Source organism: Hipposideros armiger, unplaced genomic scaffold, assembly GCF_001890085.2.
Source record: "Hipposideros armiger isolate ML-2016 unplaced genomic scaffold, ASM189008v1 scaffold_355, whole genome shotgun sequence".
Lineage (NCBI taxonomy): Eukaryota > Metazoa > Chordata > Mammalia > Chiroptera > Hipposideridae > Hipposideros > Hipposideros armiger.
Window position 1 is genome coordinate 517,941 of NW_017731705.1, and position 18,702 is coordinate 536,642.

The 18,702-nt window shown below is 35.1% G+C and overlaps 1 protein-coding gene across 10 annotated transcripts in view; it reads right to left on the reverse strand.

The window, feature by feature from the left end:
* The window catches only part of ROBO1 (roundabout guidance receptor 1), a 1,209,462-nt gene that overhangs the window by 346,655 nt on the left and 844,105 nt on the right, over positions 1 to 18,702 (reverse strand). For all 10 annotated transcript variants that reach the window (XM_019661598.1, XM_019661595.1, XM_019661596.1 and 7 more), the window contains one exon: positions 10,785 to 11,111. In XM_019661598.1, the coding sequence (XP_019517143.1) occupies positions 10,785 to 11,111 (327 nt within the window). The remainder of the gene's footprint in view (positions 1 to 10,784; positions 11,112 to 18,702) is intronic.

Genomic DNA, 18,702 nt, shown 5'->3' on the forward strand with positions numbered 1-18,702 from the left:
TCTCTCTCTCTCTCTCTCTCTCTCTCTCTCTCTCTCTCAGGCTGTGTTTCTCTCTGTGTTCCCCCTATGCTTTTCTTTCTGTGGGTTTCTCTCTGCATTTCTGTCCCTGACTTGCTGTCTCTACCAGTCGCTTCCATATCCCTCCCAGTCTGCCTTGCCCCCACTCCTCACTGTTTTTAGAAACCCAGGACAATTCATCTTGAATCATGTTTTATTTGCTTCTCTTAAAAAAAATTTTTTTTCAACCACATGGGCTTACATCCCCAAAAGGAGTGTTTGGCTCTAAGGAATGAGTCTATGAATACCAGTTTAGCACAATGTACACCTGTGCTTTTCAAACTTCAATTTGGATATGAGTCACCCCAGAATTCTGTTAAAATACAGGTTCTGATTCATTTGGTCTGGAGTGGAGCCCAACATTCGGCAACTCTTAACTTGCTTCCAGGGGATGCCAGTGCAGCTGGTCCATGGTCCATATTTTGAGTAGGAGCCTCTACTTGTCACCTGTAGTGGAGGCAATCTGGCCCATACTTGAGTTTGTCTAACTTACAGCACTAGAGACACACCACCTATTTGGGTTTCTTCTCTCTCTTTCCCCTATCTAGCTTACTTATCACAGCATCCAGATTTCTATTGGTATTTGCAGCATATTTTAACTAAGCTTTTGTTTTTTTTAAAGTTTAACTTCACCAACCAGACCAAAGCCTAAGATTGTAATAAGGTATTTAAAATATTACTATGCCATAATTTATTTCCCTTCATTTCTCATCAAATTTTGCTTCATTAAATATAAATCCATTGGACTATGACAATAACTTGACACATATAGACTACTGACAAAGTACAAGAATGCAAATAATTCTTAATACTTATTTTGTGTAAATCTGTCCCTATCCAGAAAGAAAAGGAGGAAGTAAAGACAGTTGGGTCCTGTTTTGCATATGTAAAATTTCTCTCGGAAACTGCAGAAAACCCCATCAGGTAGTGTCAACACTTACTGTTTCTTTATCAGTCAGGGTGTTCAAGCCCCTTCTTTTCTTATTAGCTAGCCATTAGGGTCATAAACACGGGTTGATATTTCTTAGAGGGGATCACTACACTTAACAGACCAAGTTCTAACTTATCAGAACCTAAAAAGAACTAATATGGATTTTTGTACTACTTGAAGTAAACTAAATTTCCTGAATAAGGTTATCCTTGGAAGAATTTAAATATTCCAGAACCTTGGGAAAAAAAACAAACAAAAACACACACGCAAACAAATAAACAAAAACTTCCCAGGGAAACAGTACTTGATGACTGCATCCGAAGTACTGTGCTTTCAAATGAGTGTTTGAGATCAGATGAACTGCTTGATGTTACAAAGAAGTTGTGTGGGAAATGAATGAAAAGGGTAGATTTGACTATTCCTTGAAGAGGCATTCTGCAGCTTCAAGATGTTCGTCACACATGGAAGAAAAGACTTTCAAGTTACATGTTCTGTTATTTCACTTACAATGTGCCCAGAATGGTGCCAGGCATTTTGGTCACAGCATGGTTGCAGAGGTGACCATTGAGCTGACTGTAAGGGACTGATCAGTGGAACAGGAGGAAAAGCAGCACATTCCAGGCTGGAGGGGTGGGGGTGTAGTGCCATTTCTTGGGACCCTGATGGGCTGGAAGGTACTGACCTCCTGCTAACCATTCAAAGCAAACGTAACCTCACATAAACTCTCAATTCCTTTTGTAGTCATAGAATTGCCGTTACTCTGCCATCACCAATAACTGCATCTCTTGCAAAATCTCAACTTCTGTCTCTCCAAAATTAAGCCACTCTCCAAATTGAATCCTCGCTTTTCTCTTCATATCCTTTACTATCACTTGCTTCTAACTAACAACATCTTCTGCCTGGAATACTGCCATAGCTTCCTAATTCGTCTTCCCCGATCTTTCTGCATCTCATTCTCTACACATGTAGTGCTCAATACCACCTGAGGATATTTTAAAATGTAAATCAGATCATGTCACCTCCACCATTACCTAAAAGCCTTCAGTAGCTCTCATTGAACTAAACATACACAGTCCAACATCTTTATCTTTAACCTGGTTACAGGACCCCGCAGGATCTCGCTCCCACTTATCTCTCTCTCTCTGGCTCCTATGCCATACTAGCCATCTTTCCACATTCTCAAATATGCCAAAGTCTATCATTTCATCAAGGCCTTTTAGATGTACTGTTCTTTTTGAATGAAACACTTTTTCTTTTACTCTGCACCTTGGTAATAGCCACATGTATTTCAGTTCTCAGCTTAACCCCAATCCTTCCTAGTATTTGACAGAGCACAGAGTTATTGTAGCATGTTTAGTTGCTTATTTTCTGCCATCACCCACCCCCAACTAAAATTTCCATGAAGGCAGAAATTATTTTGTTTTTGTTCACCACTGAATAGCTAAAACTAAGCAGAATCCCTGGTAAGAGTTACTTAGAAAATCCACCATTATTATTATTATTATTTTTGGATAAAATATATGTTGGCATTCTTCAGATCTTTATTTCATTTCAGGCTTTTAGAAAACAATATTTTTAATGCCCACACTGTACAAAGAGACAGAAAAACTTCTGTACCCCTCAAAACATTCAAAAGTACTTTATTCTAACCCGACAGAAAAAAGTTGAAATGACAGCTTAAGTTATTTACATTGTATTAATTAAAGTTAATCATACTAAGAAGTTTTAGGCATGTTCTATTAAATAAACTTGACACTGAAGCAAACGTTTTAAAATAAATATGAACGATTCTCAAGTTACTCTGCGTATGTGGGAAAGACTTCTAGCATTTAATCATAAATAAATTAGAAGGATTAAAAGGTGGAGTGATATGATGATAAGATCTGAGTGATAACCAAATTCACCTTGTTACTTTATTATTTTTTAAAGACAGTAATGTTGATATAAGGAGACACTGCCAAGAATTTCCCATAAATAACTAAATACTGAATTGATTTCCTGGAAGCCTCAAGGGGCTTTATATCTAAGCATCGACTAGTGTTGAAATAATCACCTTACTACTTTCCCGCATGTATGAACACCATCTACTTTTTGAGACAATAAAAGGAGTGGCTCATGAGGCTGGTAATGTAATATGTAACCTTTAACCCCAAGAACACTGAACTGAATCTGGTCAGGAGTGCTGTGTCTGACAATATTCAGCAGACAGAAACTGTTTTGTAGCATCTAATTTGAATAGCCCAACTTTCTCACTTAGTCTTTATGCCATAGATATGTGTTCCAACACATCCAATGTCTTTTTTGGCCATCTAAGACAATAATTAAATATTAACTGATTAGTAAATGGTTTTCCCTATAGGGCACATAAGAATGTTAGGATATCTGGAAGGATACCCACCAAAATTTCAACAGTAGTTAATTCTGGGTAACGAAAGCACAAGAGCATGTATGTGTCTTAAAAGTGTTCAATAGTGAATATATATGAGTACTATAATCAGAGATAAAAGACAATTTTTCAAAGCTATCTAAACGTGATCTCTAAAAGCTTATTCATCATCTTTCTTAACCTGTGATTGGGAGTAAAGGAAAGAAAGTATGCCCCTCACGCTGAGGTCTTTCTACAAATTCGCTAAAGATTAATATATAACAGTTATGTGAGATGAAGGAAAACCAATTAAAGCATGCCTCGTCAAGAAGTCAACTGAACACAGGAGCCTATGATCTGTTTAACTAAGAATAGTTTGTCCTGTTAGTTTTTATGAATGAATAGTACATGCCCTGACACAGCCATCTCCTCTAACACTCACATTAAACTTGGTCAGCAAACTTTATCCCTTTCTGCTAAAAAACCCATTGAAACTCAAACCGTCTCTTTATGCCCATCAACACTATCTCTCTCATGGATTATGGAATATGGGCTTCTACTTTTATATATATGAATTATTCTTTGGAAAGATAGAATAAAAAAAGAGAGAGAGAGAGAGAGAATCCTTATGTGCTTTCAAAAGAAAATGACGGCTGACTTCTCACTTAATGGAGTATTCCTAAAGTTGCCGCTCTTACTTTTTCAACAAATACAGAATACAAGCCACATTTATTTGAAGGCATGATGCGCCTACACTTGACTTATAACGCAATTTACATCTGATATTTGGATACAAGTGGCCTGATGGAATTACTACTTACATCATTGAGATTTCATGCTTTTCCCCCTGATTTTCAGATTTATTTGACAGTTACTTAAGATGATAAAATAACTATAAATCCACCCCCAAAAAAGACCAACCATAATTGTTATAAAAGTCAGTAGTATAGACTGAACGTTTGTGTCCCCCCCCAAATTCATATGTTGAAGCCTTAATACCCAATGTAATGCTGTTTACAGTTGGTTCCTGTGGGAGGTCATTAGAGTTGGATGAGTTCACAGGAGTGAATCCCCCGTGATTGGACTGGTGTCCTTCTACAGGGAAAAAGGGACCAGAGATCTCTCTCTTCACCATGGGAGAAAACCAGAAAAAGAACTTGCAGCAAATCTAACCATACTGCCAGCTTGATCAACTCTGACTTTCCAGCCTCCAAAACAGTGAAGTAAATGTTTGTTGTTTAAGCCACCCAGTATATGGTATTCTTGTTGTAGCAGCTGAAACTGACTAAGCCAGGCAGCAACAAAATAATATATTCTCACTGATAGTAAAGACTCAAATTTTTAGCAACTATAATTATGTCATGAAACTTAGCAGTATTGCTTTTTATGCAAACAAACATATACATTTTAAAAGAAAACTTGTAAATTTTATTCCAACTAAAATTCCAGCAAAAGTTATAAAAATGAATGTTTTATTTGTTGCTTGAATAAAAGTAACTTGAATCAATACTATTTGTATGTCCTGCATTAGCCGTGAGGATTCAAAAGTAAGGGTAAAATTCTCATACCATTGACCTCAATTCAAGATTGAATTTAAAATATTCAACACATGCTTTATTTAACCAGAAATTAGTTTAAGAAAATGTAATTACTGAAGCACTTTATTGATATTTTAGTACATTAACACACATATCTTCAACTTCATAATGAAGTCAGAAGAACTGATTCCATTTTTGAGGTCAAAAGCATCCAGACCCCATTTGTATAAATAATACTAATGCCTGACCATACTGGAGCTAAGGAAAAACGTTGTGAATACAACAGTATCAACAATTAGATTTATGATTTACAATCATGTGCCAGTCACTTTACTACACACTTCATATGCATCAATTTAATCATTGGCACAAAGAGTCGGTGAATTTTAGAATATAAGTGTACAAGAAAGTAAAAGGGTATTGTAAAATCATTAAACTCGATTACCCTTTAATATTTTTCCTTTAAATATGAAAACAAAAAAAAGATATATAAAAATGTTTTAGAATCTGGTCAATGTACTTGAAAATGGCAAAAATTTTAAAAAGATAGGACAACATAAACAGAGGAAGCAAGGAATATTTTTAAAGATACAAAATAAAAAAGTTCAATTTCAAAGATAAGAAGTCTATGGGGGTGGGGGGTGGGGAAGGGGTGACCAAGTAGCTCAGTTGGTTAAGAGTTAGCTTAAGAGCACCAACTCCAAGCAACAGGGCCACCGGTTTGATTCCCACATGGGCCAGTGACGCTGAGCCCGAGCTGAGCTGCGGATGAGTGGTCAACAGGTAGCAAGATGGCTCAGCTGGTGAGAGCATGTGCTCCTAACAACAAGACTGCCTGTTTGATGGTGGGCTATGCCCACCCGCAACTTGGACTGAATTCAGCACCTTGAGTTGAGCTGCCCCCCCGGGATGGCTCAGTGGATAGAGTGTGTGCTCTTAACAACAAGGCTGTTTCCCTCCCTCAATTCTCCAATTTACAAAAAACAAAAAACAGTCTATTAGGGAACAATGTGTGTGTGTGTGTGTGTGTGTGTGTGTGTGTGTGTGTGTGTGTGTGTGTGTGTGTGTGTGCGCGCGCACACACACTCATACGCAATCAGTCAATATTTTATAACATAATGGCATATTCTATTTCCACTGGCTCATCTAAACCATTTCACATCCAGGAATAATCCTTCCTTCTGTCTTCCACAGTCCAGATTTTGGAAATACATTCTACAGTACCTAGGTAAACACATGACTACTTAGCATACATGGTCATTTCAGTTTCTCATTTCACCAAAATGAGGAAAATTGGACTAATTCAAGTTTGAAATCACTTTAAGGAGCATCATTTAATATTAAGAACAACAAAAGATAATATATTGGAAGTCGTGGGAAAATATTCCTTCAAAAAACAAACATTTACCTCAAAGTAATTATTATTAAAAAGCACCCCAGTTGATGTAAAGTACAGTATACAGAACATAGTCAATAATGTTGTAACAGCCATGTATAAGTGCCAGGTGGGTGCTAGACTAATCAGGCGGATCACTGCATACATTATATAAACGTCTAACCACTACGCTGTACAGCTGAAACTAATATAAAATAATATTGAATGTCAACTGAAACTGAAAAAAAAATAGTTTTGTTTAAAAAGTACCCCAGTTAATAAAATCTGGGGTAATTTAATCTTTGATTAATTGGAAAAAATTATTATTTTTTTTTCTTCAGGGTAGATAGTCTTGTAATGTTGCTGCGAAGGCAGCCAGCAGATGTCTGCTTAGTCTGAAGGGAATTTCTCTTCCTCAGGAGAAAACAGCTTAAATAGGAAACAAGTAGCCATATGCTGATTGTGCATTGCTTACCAGGTGACGTACAGAGCCATGTTCTACAATGGAAAGCATGAGGGTCAAGGTTCAAACTAATTTTCCTTAAAATTCAATGCAATTACCTAAGATCAAATTACTTAATAACTGTAAGTGGTATCAAAGAACTGTACTATCAATTTGTGCCTGGTATAAAATGGAGTTCTAAATTTAATAATCGGCAATGCTGGGTATAAGAGAATAGATCCATAAAATAGTTTTCTAAACATTTAGTAAACTCTCAAATAGAGCTAAAACAAAACAAACAAGAAAATTCTACTTGCAAGACCCTTTTTTTAGAAAGCTGAGTTTGAAACTGAATTAAATAGTGAGCTTTCATGAATCTTAGAAACAGCAATATCTTCTAAACTTTCCAACTGAATGTCCCCACCAAGACAAAGCATTCTTGGTTTGCAAAGAAAAATGATAATTAAAAATAAAATTTTAAAATGTACCTGTTTTTAAAAATTATATTCCTTTATAGAGATAAACTTACAAAAACTCTAGGTAGAAACTTCAGGTATAAGGAGCACTATATATTTCTTAGCATTCTAATATTTAGACTTTATAATTAGGTGAGATAAGTTTAATTGCATCAAAACTGAGCTTTACCACATTGGCAAAGATCAACACCAAAAGACTAGCCATTGCTTTTCACTGGGTCTAACCTGAGTATAATTGGGATTTAAATAAAAATAAAAATAAATAATCCTAATAATAACCAATAAATATAATTCTTTTGGTACATTATTTAAATTTAAATAAAGATTAAAAATAAAATACAAGAAAATATTACCATTTCCATAAAGAAACAAAAGTTTTTAAATGGCATTCCATATCATTTCTTTTCAATGTTTGAGAGATTGGCAATTGTTAGGGATCAAGAAATCCAGTTGTTGTTACAGCTGTAAAACTTAGTTTAAAGGCAAATAAAACCCAGATAAATGTTTTTAAAAGCATTACCTAGAACTGTGCTGTGAAACCTGTGTTGCCTCAAGACACTTCTGTTAATGCTATTACTTTGGACTACAGTTTCACTAAGAAATTCGATGCAATCTTTGCCTTCCTGTGTCTGAGCCTTTGGTTAGAATAAGAATAGTACGGCCTTTTGGCTAAGATCAAGTGAAGAATAGTTATTATAGAACTTCTGGTACTTAAACTAAGAAAATTTGAAAAATAAAACCAAAAAAAGTAGTAATATACTCCAGGAAAAAATAAAACCAAACTGTAACAGTACTTTATAGATTTAACCTACATCAAATATGACCCATGTTTCCCTGCCCCTCCCAATGGTTATTTATGTAACATAGAAAATGCTTTGATTTGAGGATGCAAACACATTTAAAAATGGTGAATGACAACCAACCACTACCTAAAATAAATAAATGAAATACAAGTAAATTCAACTACTACATACCTATTTGTAGTGCACTGAGGCATGAATTTACTAAATAGTTTCCTAATTTTTTAAACACACAAAACCCATTTTCATTGCAAAATACTTATTTTTCCCCTATATAACTTGTGTCCAAATAATACAATTTATCCAAATAAAAACATGGTTTTAATTATTGCAGTTAAGCCAGTATAAAAATTATTGAAAGCAAACAGTACTAAAACTTTTTTTCATGATTTCATATAATTATTATCTTTAATAAAGATCCTTATGATCAAACTGTCCTTGTTAATATCAAACTATATTGAATATACAATAGCTATACATTTTTTTCTTTCCAAGTATATGAATTGTTGCTGAATATTATCTTCAAGTATTTTTTAAAGTACTTTTATTAAATTTTATTGCATGGATTATAATATTCTTTTTCCTTTGAAGCTTGAAAACATTTTGGAGGTATAATGAGAAATAGCATGGTAAAATTTGTGAATTTTGCATTAAGAAACTACATATTTGAATATGTTACTGGTAAAAGTTACATAATGATCTTTTGTCTTCTTTCAATTTCATGATGGTATATTTGATGACTAAGATTGGAAGATCTTTTCCCATAATGGACTCTTAAGGTAATAGAATGTCCAGCTTAGAAAGAGAACTTAACTGGAAACTTAGTGTCTTTTTAAATATCAACACAAAAGCCAGATTTGAAAAGACAGTGCTCTAAATCCCAGGGCATTAGGGTTATCTTGATCATCTGAGGTAAAACTAGAGGTGTTTTAAAAAGGCTGATCTACAGGGTAAGCATTCAGACCTTCTATTAAAGTCTGTAACTTTTTTTTAATTCTGACAACGTTAAGCATACAAATAGAGTAGGAAATAACAGAAACATGAGATCATCTTCGATACTTCTGTTGGCACACACTTCATTTAAAACAAATTATAATTCCAGAGAATAAACACTCTGTTTTTCTTCTCTCCTGATCTTCAGTTTCTTACCTACCATATATAGGAGTTGGCCTAAGTCATATACATCATCTTTCTTGATTCTCTAAATTTGTTCTCAAATGTCAACTTAAATGTATCTCCGCAGGAAATAATTAATCTTAAATATAAATGTCAAGAGTTAGAAAGCCGCTCATATCATAACGTTGAAAGATGCCTTTCAAAACCTAGTATACGTCCTTTTATAAATAAGTTGAAACTTTAAACTTCCTTTGCTTGTGCTACATTTAAAGTTAGGCTTTAAAAAAAAAGTAGAGAATAGCTTTTTGTTGTGATTATAGCTTCTATACATCTCATTGATTTAGCTCTAAGACTTTAACTGATAATCAATGCAATAAGAGAAAAAACAGTAAGTTGATTATCAATTAACAGTGAACAGAGAAATACAAATATGGGTTTCAAGTAAATGTTTTAAAAATGCAAATGGCTACTTCTGACATAGTTTTAAATGGTTACTTTAATTTCTTATTCTATCTAAATGTAATATTAGACATCTTTGGCATTCTGTCTCAACTTCAGTACTACATGGCTCTGTAAGTGTAATCAAATCATCTAAATTCTCTAGGGCTGATTCCACGTTAATAATATGACTGAGTTGAAATAATCTGTTTCTAAATCTAACTATAAATATAAATTTCTAATTTATAATTATCTGTGGTTGTATATATTCAAGTTCTAGTTGAATGTTGAGGCCAATACTAGTGATTATGAAAACATGACATAATTATAATTTTGAACCCAAATTATATCAAAATATCAATCATCAAATAATACAGTTATGCATACAGTTTCACATATAATTACATATAGTTAAAGTGAATTAGGTGTAAATTTCATTTGTCTCCCCAATCCCTATGCAATTCTCAATTTCTGTTATATGTACATATACACAGCTGGATTCTTTCAAGGGACTGAAACTTTCTGGCTATCTCTTGAATGTTTATTGAAAAGAAGAGAAGCCCAATTCTTATTCTAATACAATACACATCTAGACTCTAGAAATAACAATTTAATCATTCGTCAACAAATCCTTCTTGAGATAATTTCAAATGAGCTGCCTTTGGTATTGTACAAAAAAAACGGAACCATCAACTACCTGAGGGTTACATACACGTTTTCTTCCCTGGGTGCAGGGCAGTAGCCAAGATAATAAAGTATGAGGCATGTACATACATTTGTCTGTATATAGCTTTACTAAAAGTATAGTATATTTCTAAGCATTAGAAACACTTTAAAACCATACCTTACAATGCCAGTTAAAAGTATTTCTCCTAATAAAGACAAATGAGAAATATCCCACACTATTCTTTGGCAGAAATATACTATATTCAATATATTTAAAAGCAACAACGGAAGGCAATAAATCAATCTCAGTGAAAACATTCAACAGAAAACAGCTCCAAATCAAAAGTAAAATAGTGCAACAACTACGTATAAATCCCAATTTAGCTTGAATAACCAGCTAGCATGAGAAATACAAAATTCAAACACTGGATAGTATCCATATACACAGCTAGTGGTTTTCCTCAGGTAAAGCCTGTGAAATGGGTTTAATGTTTTATTGCCATTGTCAAGGCAGATGATCCCACGCCGCCATATCACCCTCCACACTCCCCACGAAACACAGAAAGCTCATTTTACTTACTAGCTACCTCCAGCGATGCGTTGTGGCTCACGGCCTCTCCGAGGTAATTCCTCGCTACACAGATGTAGACCCCTTCATCCGGCCTACTTTTGCGTCCATGCACTATTCGTAAGAAAAATAAAGATCCACTCGGCAGCAACATTCGATGCGAGCGAGGGTCATCTTTGTCAGTCTCCACTCTCTCTCCCCCTTTGTACCATTCAATAGTGGGTGTGGGGCGGCCCTCTGCCTTACAGTTCAAAGTCGCCGGTTCTCCTTTGGAGACAATCAGGTCTGAAGGGTGTTCAACAATGCGAGGTGGAAAATCTTCCTGACGAAGACGGGAGCCTGCAGGAGAATGAACAAGTAGCTTCTTATCATTTGAAAACAATTAAAAGTCTTATTTTAAAAGCCTATGTGTTAGCACTACTATTTAAACACTACATAATATTCAACCCCTCTCTCTGCCCTATTTACTAACTAATCCTTCTGGTGTCCACCTTTCCTACACCCTCTAATTCCTGAATCCTTTTGACCCTCCACCTTTAGAAAGTGCTCTTGCTAAAACTTTGTATAAATCCTGTCTGCTCTTCAAATCCCTTGTCCACAAATGCTTTCAGAGCCCATCACCCTTTCTGCTAACAGCATGTATGTGCCTGTTTTTGCAGAGGGATGTGTTAAGAGAATTGGTGAGTGTTACAAAAAATGGCATGACTTCCTGGGATCTCCTTTTTAACTAACATCAATCAACACCTTAACAAACCATATACTATTCAGTTGTCGGAAAAGTCATGACACATTTTTGCGATGGAAAACATAGAAAAAATACGTCATGACTTTTCTGACAACCCAATACATACAAATAAACATTTGTATTCAAAATATATGAAACTTTTTGTTATGGAGACTTTTATATCATCCTGGATAATAAAAGTATACATATATATATGTGTGTGTGTGTGTGTGTGTGTGTGTGTGTACACATTTCCACGGTATTTATTAATAAATTAAGTTCCCATAATTATGTTGATATTTTAATAGACTTCAAAGATGAAATGTTAAATAACTGAGTTTACATAATTAAATATAATATGAAATGGAAAAGGATATTGGGTCAGGGGCTACAATCTAGACCTCATGTATTACTTAATAAATGAAGTCCTTGCTTGTATGTGCTATTTAAATATTCTGTGCCTGTATCTTATTTTTCCAATGAGATCATAATCTCCAAAATAGGGATCACGTGTCATATTTTCAATATTTCTACCTTATTGCTGCCATGGATAGATTTAATATATAAATTACTTGGAGATTTCTCAAATTCAGCAGCCCAAGCTTAATTGAGTTGTGCTGTAAACTGTGTTCTCACCTAGTGTTCCAATCTCAGCGAATAACGAAAAGTAAAAACCAGTCTTCCTTGAAATCGCCCTTTCTGTCCCCAATTCTCCCCCAAATTTCTCAAATCAATCTACTCATCTCCATCGCTATAGCCAGCTACCATCCCTGATGAAACTTCCATGAATTCCCACCAGGATTCAGGAAAGCTCTTAAAGTGCTTCACCTCAGTATAGCCAGATGAAGGCTTTGAAATGTAAATACAATCTGGGTCCTAGTGCACTTCAGTGGCTCTTAAAATAAACTCATTGCTCTTAAGATAAAGTCCTTAACAAGACCTACAAGAGCCAGAGTGTTCATTCCTCTATCCAGCTCTCCATTCTTCCTGTTCCACTCCCTTCTCTGCTTTCTGCACCCCAGCCTTCAGTTAGCTCCACAAATACTGTGAGCTTTCTCCTGCCACAAGCCTAGGCCTGCCACAGGGTCTGGCTCGAAATGACCTTTCTCTAGTTATATCCATTCTTCTTTCCAGTCTGTGCCCTCATCCTGATCATTACAACAACACTTGAATGTTGCTTTTATAAACCTAAATAACACTATGTACCGTATTTCCCCGTGTATAAGACGCACCCTTTTTCGAAAAATTTTGGGTCTAAAAACTGGGTGCGCCTTATACAGTGGTTGTAATTTTTTTACTTGCATTTCCCACTTTTTTCGCGCTTGTTTTTGCGCTCATACAACCACTGTATAAGACGCACCCAGTTTTTAGACCCCAAATTTTTTCAAAAGAAGGGTACGTCTTATACATGGTAGCTACCCTTGGTGAGTGATCAGAATCACAACTTAAATTTGTTTGATGCTCTGAATATTGTCTGTGTTTCCCATTCCCGGTGATACCTATGGGTCTGATTTTGCTAACGGCCTCTTCCCTTACACTTGGCAGAGTGCTGAGCACACTACAGGTAAGCAATAAATATGTGATGAATAAATGAAAACGAAAGAAGTGCTGACAGCAAAGACACATTTGAGTGGAATGATCTGAAGCTTAATAACCATGCATTCTAAAAAAGAGATTTCAAAAGATTTTATTTTTATTTTTATTGTAACCAATATGCACACTATTTAACATTTACTAGATTGTAAATCCTGCGTGGGACTTAATGTATATCTCTAAATTTTAACTATTGCAATTAACATGTTTTTCTTAATGAAATCAACAAGTCAATGAAAAAGCTAAAAGATCTACTATTTGCTTATGTCCACCATGAAACAACAAAAATATATAATCTGAAATGTTGAGTAATAGTTTTATAAACTGAAATATTGAGAAATAGCTTTAGTTTAGTGCATGGGATGCAGCATATTATATGTTCTTTATATGAAACCAGGCTCTAAAAGAGGAAATAAACCAGCAATATGAGAAAAAATAATTTAGCAACTCATACTCTCTCACAAAGGCTATACTAAAGTCAAATTAAATTTAAATTGGATTCTTACATTATTCAGTTACAAGTGCTGTAAACCTTCAGAAAATAAAGTGTTATAATACTGGTCTTTCCTTTGGCTGTAATTTTAAAAGGTGCACGCTAATGAGGATCAACTGCTGAGGTAATATATAACTAAAGCAAATTTTATTTTAAATTCTGAAAGTCCATTTCAAGTAGGACATAGGGGTGCATAGATTTCTATGAGAATACCCCCCAAAAAAAATGGTACTTATGACTACCTGGGCAAGGCAGAGAAGGCATCCTGAGATGTGAAATTTGAGATGTCTTGAAAAAAATAGGAAGACAAGAAAGGAGGTGATTTCACCCAGAGACCCAGCAACAAAAGAATACAGTACACTTGTGAGACCGGCAGGTAGGTTATCACTGAGTATGAGGTGCACATCAGAGATTAGAAGCATGTACCTGAAGAAGTAGCTAAAACCATAATGTAATCAAGCCCATAACTGTACATCAAACCAATGTTCTGAACCTAACTGAAAGCAACAAGAATATTTAAATATTTTAAGCAAGGGATCGCAAGATCAAGTTTGATTTTACAAAGCTCACTGATTGGTAGTATGAAACTGGACTACAGCAGGCTAATCTAGGAAGGAGTTAGTTTGAACACTTTAGCACTCTTCAAGCAATAAATTCTGAAATTTGAACTTGATATTGAGAGACAGAAGGGAAAACAGAGGGAAGAATCTAGACATTTTAGTTATAGTACCAACAGAATCTACTCATGGGCAATGTGAGAGAAAATGGCAATGAAAAATGCACAGGGTGGAGGAGAAACAGAGGGCAGGGAGGTTCCAAGTTTCCGATCTGAACAATGGATGAAGGGCAGTCCCAATGAAGGTGGGGAATAGAGGTAGGGAATAGAGGTAAGAAGGAGGACAGAGGAGACATTTATTTAGTATAAGACATGGAGGGCTTGGAGTACTTCTAGAATATCCAAATGGAGATGACAAGTTGCCAATTAAATATCCAAGCTTGACCTCAGCTGGAATGGTAGATGAGAATCAAGCTGGAGACTGAAACCATGGAAAAGAATAAAACTGTCTAGGAAGACTAGACAGAGGAAGGAACAGCCAATTACAGAATCTGGAGATCTCCCAGGCTCCAATAAAGTGCAGTGGAGCTCAAGGCTCTCTGTCCCTAACCTGCAGCCCCCAAAGCTGGACCACAGCCAGGATGACTTCTGGGAATGAACTCAGGCCCAGGTTTTCACCAAGATGTTTGTAGAGCAGCATTCAGTAGAAGAGTTTCAGCAATAAAAACGCTTTCTATTCTATGAAAGGCTACATTTTCAATATTCTTCCCTCAAGTTGTGAATAAGTATTGCTCAAAACAAGAGTTGCAGTTATCAGGGTCTATTTAGTCTTGCTACTGCAGATAATGATTAGCCAGAAGAAAATTATAATATGCAGCATTTCTCAAACTTATTTGGACATTGAACTCTATTTCCCTTTGTATATGATATCCCCACTGGCATTTGCTTCTGAGGAACACATTTCAACAACAACCAAAATTACACTCAGTTACCATAAAATAATCTGAAGAGAATGAATAGGATTAACAAAAAATGAGTCACTTGACTGTAGAGCCAGTACATTTGCAAATTATAACAAAAAAACATAGAAACGTCACATTTCTGATAACATTTAACCTTCAGGAAAGAAACTTTCTGCTTCCTGTGTGATATTTATAACAAGTGATTGGTTAATTTCAGTAATAAAAATTACAAACAGCAATCAAAAAAAATTTTTTTTATTATCAAGCCTAAGCAAGAAAAAAAATGGGAAAAAAACTAATATTAATTATCCATCATCTCCTTTATCAAAACAACATCTTTATGTAGTGGGTGTTATTGTATCTGTGGTCCATATGGGGGAACTGAGACTCTCAGCTGTCATTCAGTGGGAAGGTGGTGGTGCTGGGATTCACTCCTAGTGAAATTCACAACTTTTTCCAGCTATTCCACAAATATTGTTAGGATTAATAAGTTAAAATCCATAGAGAAACATGCTTTGTCTTTTCTTGTTTCCAAGGCTGGTGTGTTCATTTTGATTACTTAATTTTAAAATGCAGATAATAAAGACATCAAATCTGATGACATCTGCTGTTCTTTTCCCATGCATTCATAGCATATCTACCTATATATCAACTGATTTCTGTCTATCAACTCAGTAAAGACCTTCATGATAAATAAATGAGGGTATAAAGTTTCCTTACACTGTATCAACTTCTCTGAACACCAGCTTGTGTTTTAGAGTAAATATCCTTCTATTATCAGTTTTTAATATTCTGAGAACTTTAATTCCTACATACTGTGTGCACAATTAAAATTCAATATCACTGGTACCCCAATGTTTTCCACCAACATACTTAGAGGAACAAGTCAACCAACTTCTATCAATAACCAAAACTCACTTTCTCAAAAGAGGACTTTGAGGGAGTTACACCAAGATCCAAAAGGGAAGAACATACATGAACCCTGGAAGAGTGTAAATGAAAGACCCTTAATGATTACAATTTTCCTCCCTCCACCTCCACCTCCACTCGGTCACAAAACCTCTCTCCATATAATATTCTTGACTTCTTATTCATAAAATACCTTCTCCCGTTGATCATAAATTCTGAGTTCCTATTAGCCATGTGACAACCACCATTCTAATTATGCTAATTTGGGTATTTTTTAATTTACTAAGATATAAGATTATATTATACTTCTCAAAACCAACAAAAGTTTCAACTTACACTCTGCATAGGTAAGTTAAAAATTATAAAGAAGAGAGGGTAAAAGAAGAAAGGGACTGATGGAATGAGGCTTTAACAAGAACTAGGATGATAATGTAGGCTGCCCTTGCCAAGAATCCCGGTAGGCCCTTGGGAATGTTACACTATTGACTTCAGGGAAGGCCAGCATCAAGGAAAAGCGCATGGCAGGATTCCTTCAACAACTGCTCGGTTGGAAGATAAAACACAAACACGAGTGACTGAAATATCCAAATATTTACACAACCACAGCTGGAAAAAGACATACATGTAAGTGCTAAGTATTTTGAAGAAATACATCAAAGTCACATGAGATTTATGATGAGGAAACCAAAGTCCTGGTTGAAACCATTCCTCCCTTGAAGACATCACATTTACAGAAACACAAGTAATAACCATATAAGAGACCAATCTTGTTAATATTCTGTTGAGGTATGCAACACACATACATATATAATTTTATTCCTTCTTCGTATATGATTTTATTATATTTTTCTAACATGGCAGTAACATTTATCTCAGGGTTTTGTTTATTTATGTTCTCAAGTCTGTTTCTTAGTAGAATGAGTGAAACAGTATTTATTTTATCAACAAAGTCTCAACAAAAGAATTTTGATCCAAATTTCTTTTTCACATTCTTTGGTAGGTAATATTAGAAAATCTAAAATGATTAAAATATCAATTTGTATCATATATCATATTAAAACATCTTGCAGCACAAAAATGCTTGTAAAATTGCTAGAAGCATAAGAGAAACAAGTTCAGTGAGTAGCTGACAGATACACAATGAATATTAATAGACAACTCGGTGACATCTGCCCAAGGTGGGGGTGGAGGTAGATATATTTGCCTTGACAACATACCTATATTTATAAAAGAATACCTATATTCTTAAAAGAGCCTTGCCTTTTAACCTTTTTATTTAAGCCCCATTTACATTTTAAGGAGCAGACAGCCTCCAATTATTAGCATAAATCCTATCATGGGCACCAATCCTATAATTTTCCTGTCAGAATTTCATCCTGCAAGGAGATATTTGTTAAAAATAAGAAGACAGCACCCATTAATTACTCACTGTGTAGAAAGTAGACTTAAATATCCTCTACTGAGTTACACGCATTTTTCCCCAATATTCACACTTCCTTTTGGAATAAGTATAAAAACAGACCAATCTATAGAAAAAACTAGGTAATTTCACTTGAAATTATATAAAGGAATACAAGGAAACAGAATACATTAAAATAACTACATGATTAATGATTCTTGCCATTTTCCTTAGGTGCTATTTCATCCTAATTTCCTTTGATTATAATTCTACCTAAAGATTTGGGAGGAGGAGGAGTGTTTAGCCTAAATTTAGAATAATTTCAATAATTAACTGAGTGCCATTGGTAGTACCTGTTATCATCTAAAATGATTACCAAAACAGACCAAATCTAATTCTAGGAAGTGAATCCCTTGTGTTTTTGTAATATTCTTACAGAATGTAATATCATATGGCCGTATTCCCAGAGATATGAAAAAGACTGACAGTAGCACAAGTTAAATTTTAGAAGCAATATTACTTGCCCTCACCCCCTACTTTTAATAATATCAACTCTAAGTAGAAGAGACTTTTCTGTCACAGGACCCAAATATTGCAGAAGCTACCAGGGCATTAACGGCAGAAATTGCCTCAGCTGACTCAAATCTGGCAGGATTTCATTGTGAGCTGTAAAGAAAGGGACTAGATGGCTGTAGTTGGTTGGCTGAGGCCATGCTCCCTATTTGCCTTTTAGTTAAAATTTCCAATGAACATGCAAATAGGAGGATTTTTACCGTATGTAAAATGCCAAACAAAAATACTTGTGTATCTTAAAGTACAACTTCTCACTACCCTATCCATCATCGGTTTAGCTATATAGTGTGCCTACACTGTACTAAGAATTGTACTAAGAAGCATTGGCAATGCAAAGAAATATAAAATCCCTGACCTTAACAGCTTACAGTTCACCAAAGGAGATAAATGTTAATAACTAGGATAAATACTGAAAAATAAGAGTCATACAAAGATAGGCAGTAGTAGGAGATCTGAATTCCAAGAGGAAGGAATAACATAGGCCCAATAAACAAGAACAACTGTAGCATTTGCGGGGAACGTTGATTGAATGTAGAGAATGGATTCCATTTGCCTCAGTTCAAATCTAGACTCTGCTATTTGTTAGCTGTGTGAACTTGGACAAATTGTTTAATCTCTCTGAATGTTAGTTTCTTCACCTGTAAAATGAATATAAAAATAATATCTGCACTTTAGAGGTAAGCAAAATCCCTATTGCATAAAATAGTATTACCTTTGTCCC